Raw genomic sequence first — 4,958 nt, forward strand, 5'->3', positions numbered from 1 at the left:
AAAGGGAAGAAATACTTAAATCCCATGCAGCTAAAAGCCATCAATGGACTCACACTGGGTCCAATCCACAGAGAGGGTTGCCAAATGATATCACAGGAGCTCAGTGAGTCATGAACCATAGGGAGGAGTGAAAAGTACTTCTATGTATTTGACTATTTTTCAAGATATTACAATAGCTTGAGCCAATCACTCCAATTACCTCTTTGTTCTTACAGGTGAGCCTCTATCTGGACTGTGAACACGGGAAACACATCTCAACCAACAATGAACAACTCAACAAACAACTCCGTGTGTGTCAACATCGAAGCCAGCTTTATCAGTGACTTCCTGATGTCAGTGTATATCCTGTCTTTTATCTTTGGGTTGATCTTCCACGTACTAACTCTGGGCCCCATCTTCCAGCAAGTAAAGAACCAAAATGTTCTGGGCATCTTCCTCCTCAGCCTGTCTGTATCTGACCTGCTCTTTATTTTCACCATGCCCCTGTGGATCAACTACTACCGCAACGACCATCACTGGAAGCTGGGCCCCATTTCCTGCAGCATAGCTGGCTTCTTCTACTACTCCAACATGTACATCAGCATCCTTCTGCTCTGCTGCATCTCAGTGGACCGATGCCTGGTGGTCACCTTCCCGCTCCGCTCCAAGACCCACCGTACCTCGCGGTGCGCCTGGGCCCAGTCCGCCACCATCTACGTGGTGGTGGTGGTGGTGCACGTCCTCGTCCTGTATTATGACAATGTGAAGGATGCCCACGTCGAGGTCAACAACAACAACGACCGCTGCTACGAGACCTACCCCATAAGGACAAACATGGCCTTGTTCAACCTGCTGAGAGTGGGACTGTTCTTCATACTGCCCTTGCTGGTCCTGGGGGTGAGCTACTGGAGGGTGCTGGCCACCGTGGGCCAGAGCCCCGGCCTGAGCGCCCAGGCAAAGAGGAAAGTCCGCCTGCTCTCCTACGGGGTGATCGGTATCTTCTCCATCTGCTACGCTCCGTACCACATCCTCCTGCTGCTGCGCTCGCTCGTCTTTTACCTCAGCGACAGTGTAGAGGCAGGAGGAAAGTACTGCCAGTTTGAAGATAAAATGCATTTCTACTTCACATGCACTCTGGCCCTGTCCAGTCTGAACTGCGTGGTCGACCCCGTGCTGTATGTGTTGGTCAGCAACGGAGTGCGGGAGGAGGTGAAACAGTTCTGGAGTGGACGTAAGAGGACACACACGCAACAGGGCTGTCCGTGAACTGCGTATAGTCGAAGGTCCACTGATAACTTTATATGAAGATGTGCGCGCATGTGTGTTTTTATGTACGTGCACTCGTGCATGGCTGCTTATATGCAGAAGATCATTCCCTGAGGCAGTGTGTGAGTGAGGGTCTTACAGTATTTACATGCCTGTTAGCAACCCTTTTATTCATGCACAATCAAACAGGCTGATCATCTGAGGAAGGAGACCTCTACCTTTGTCTGCATTTTTAATATCCTACACTGTGAAGAGGATGAGGTTTTAACATGCATCTCAGTCCGTGCTCTATAATTGCGCTGTCGTCCCTGGCTATTCTTCAACATGGATGAGCTCCTCAAGGGTCACCTCTTCTGGTTCTGTCGCACCCTGCGTTGGCTGGAAGGCCCTTGTGTTTTCCCTCACATCTGATCTGAGGGATCTAGCTAAATGCATATGATGAATCCATGAGGCATATCAAAGGCTTGCAATTAATTTGCATGACAGCGTGTTATATTTATAATTTACCACTTTCTTAGAACTCATCACAGAATGGACAGTGGCAGTAAGATGGAACACACTGCTTCCTTCTAATACAGCTGCCACTGAGGCACTCCTGACTCTGGGAATACCCATAAGGGTTCAGCGCCATCTAGTGGTTATTTGTGGGAACCTTATTTTCCACCTGGCTACATGTACATGACTCAAACACCTTCTTTCTGTTACAGTTTTTCACGATTGTTTTCACACGTTTCACAAGGCAGTAGCAGATACTGCTCACACAAAACTGAAAACTATTCACACAAAATACTAAACCTGTCACTCTCTTTTCTGCATTTAATAGACTCTGATTGTCCCTCTATACACTCTTATGTCAATTGCACATCCATCTTGTAGTCTAAACACTACACACAATGTTCAGTTGTTGCACACACTTCTCATGTGAAATCTCAAAGCTTCAACCTACAAAACACTATGAGCTCAATTGCACATCAACTTGTTGTCGAAACACTACACACAATGTTCTGTTGTTGCACACACTTCTCATCTGAAATCTCAGTAGTATCAACTGTAACACACAAGTGTTAAAAACTCAACACTTTCAGGTCTGGTGAGCAATTTGCACCACCGGGCTGCTCCAGTGCGGGTCCAGGACCACCCACATTTTTCCGTTCTGTACCTTCGACCTTATTCTCCTTTACTGAATCCCATTGAGGAGTTCTTTTGAGCTTGGAGGTAGAAGGTAAATGAACGGAACCCACAGAGCCGGGTCCCACTGCTCCAGGCCATGGAAGGCTTGTGGCGACGTCACTGTTAGGGTGTGAATCTTCTGCTATCTCACGATTCGATTCCGATTCTTGGGGTCACGATTCCGATTATTTTCTGATTTTTTCAAAACAAACGATTCTCGATTTGTAAAATATGTTTTTTTCCAATTCAAAATTGAAAAATGTCATTATACAAAAATCGTGAAAATCGATTGCAGCCCTAGTCACTGTTGAGGTCTGTCAGGGCTTCATGCGCCACTCGAGGCGTTTCTTCCAACGCTGCTTGGACAGGGAGAACATTGCCTATGATGAGGATGAGGCCCTCTGGCCAGACATGAACCGGAGGCATGATGCCTAAATCATGTAGAGAAAAAAAAAATGTGGCTACATATTTGTGTTTTGTTTTATGTTTCACTATGAAAAAAGTAGGCCTACACTGAGTCATTTTACAAAAGAAATTGTCAATGTCATTCATATGGTGTGTTCCATTTCTATGATTGTGTTTTCAGTTTTGTCCTGCAGTGTGCTGTAAATGTTTGGTAGTGTGCAGCACATGCTTAGTTGTGTGTACTCAATGAATGGTATGTGTGTGTCATTTGAAAATATGCCTGTGTGTACCAAATGAAAACATGAGTTCTATTTTGTGAACAGAGTTAAGAGATTTAATGGCAAGAGTCTTCTTGCAAAGGGAGTGACAGGTTTAGCATTTTGTGTGAATAGTTTTCAGTTTTGTGTGAGCAGTATTGAGAAATCTGCTACTGCCTTGTGAAACGTGTGAAAACAATCGTGAAAAACTGTAATATGAACACATCCAAAAAGCACACAAAATTCTTTGAAATGCACCTCTGCGGCCTATCAGGCTATTATTCATGGCACACCAGTAGAGTGAAATTCATACATTGACATTATGGACTCCTACTGGAGGTCAGTATGGAGCCGTGTAGATCTCCATATTTGGGCAAGACTAATCTGAGTTCCCAGAAGTTTTCGCCAGCTCTCGCATACAAACGGGAGGGGCGAGGAACTTCTGGGCCAGAGCCCTGGTATTTGTGGGCGGGATGTAACTTATGCTCAGAATCACGCCTCTTACCGGTCTGAGAGCTGTACAACTCGTCTAAACAGTCCGACGAGACACAAACAGCAGTACACTACAATGGCGGTCGCAATTTCTCAAGGAGAAATTGCTTCCCGTCGCTCCTATTTACATGCAACACCCACTGTGTGTGGATCCCGCCCCCTTTTCTTCATTGGCTATTGATTTGAATCAGAACACAGTGGCCCTGCTGTCCAGGATCTAAGCCGAAGTCTCCCAGACTAGGGCAAGACTGACGTCACATTTTGAAAAATCAGTCGACTTAAAAGCTGATTACACAGAGTGTAAGGAGCATTAGTCAAAGAAAGGGAGGCCTCACACACCCAAAGACAGACTATTAGATCACACATAGAAAGATAAACTCTTAAACAACTTAATATTCTTAAGACACCCAAGCAGTACTGCTGATACAAGAGGGGACTTTGAGGACAGTTGTGGCTCAGCTGGAGAAGAGAGAGAGTCAAGAGATGGGAAAGCTCAGGAGAATGGAGTGTGATGCTGAGAAGAGAGAGAGTCGAAAGATGGAAAAGCTCAGGAGAATGGAGTGTGATGCTGAGAAGAGAGAGAGTCGAAAGATGGAAAAGCTCAGGAGAATGGAGTGTGATGCTGAGAAGAGAGAGTCGAGAGAGAGAGTCAAGTGTGATGCTGTGCTGAAGAGGATCCAGCAATACGCAGTGGATGTAACTCTGGACCCTGATACAGCATGTGCCCGGCTCATCCTGTCGGAGGATGGAAAACAAGTGTTTGATGCAAACATAATGAGGAATCTCCCAGACAGCAAAGAGAGATTCTTTCCACGTGTCTGTGTTTTAGGAAAACAAAGCTTCTCCTCAGGAAAGTTTTACTATGAGGTTCAGGTTAAAGGGAAGACGGCGTGGGAACTAGGAGTGGTCAGCGAGTCCATCGACAGGAAGGGAGAGCACTCTGCCTATCGAAGTGACACCAATGGTTACTGGACTATGCCTAACTGGATGTGTTCCAAAAAGGTCCAGAAAGTGGGAGTGTTTGTGGATTGTGAGAAGGGTCCAGAGCTCTCGTTGGATGGATCTCGCTGTCTCTCGAAGGGTGAGGTCAACTTTTATGATGTGGTGGACAGAAGTCGTCTCTACACTATCCATTTCAGCTACAAAGGCAAACTCCATACATACTTCAATCCTTATTGGAGTGGCAGTACCAACTCTGCTCCTCTGGTCATCATCTCTCCTATCGACATTGATGCTGATCTTGGCAAGGACGGAGGGAACATGTCCCCTCCAACTTTAAAACCTAATGAAAGTTTTGGGGTCTGGAGCAAATTAAAAGGTGTGGGTTAAACCCCTGTTTCCAGGCTGACATCGGGTGCAGAGAACACGCTGTTGCACTACGTCCTGATG

The 4,958-nt window shown here is 46.0% G+C and overlaps 1 protein-coding gene across 1 annotated transcript; it reads left to right on the top strand.

Annotated features, from left to right (window-relative positions):
- Window positions 1–264: 264 nt before the first annotated feature.
- LOC311037890 (G-protein coupled receptor 4-like) lies at window positions 265–1,245 on the top strand (the record flags this gene model as incomplete). The annotated part of the gene is made up of 1 exon (XM_084047182.1): window positions 265–1,245. The coding sequence occupies one exon, from the start codon at window positions 265–267 to the stop codon at window positions 1,243–1,245; it is 981 nt and encodes a 326-aa protein (XP_083903308.1).
- Between the last annotated feature and the right edge of the window lie 3,713 nt (window positions 1,246–4,958).

The sequence above is a fragment of the Gymnoscopelus microlampas genome, assembly GCF_963454915.1.
Source record: "Gymnoscopelus microlampas genome assembly, chromosome: 21".
Classification (NCBI taxonomy): domain Eukaryota; kingdom Metazoa; phylum Chordata; class Actinopteri; order Myctophiformes; family Myctophidae; genus Gymnoscopelus; species Gymnoscopelus microlampas.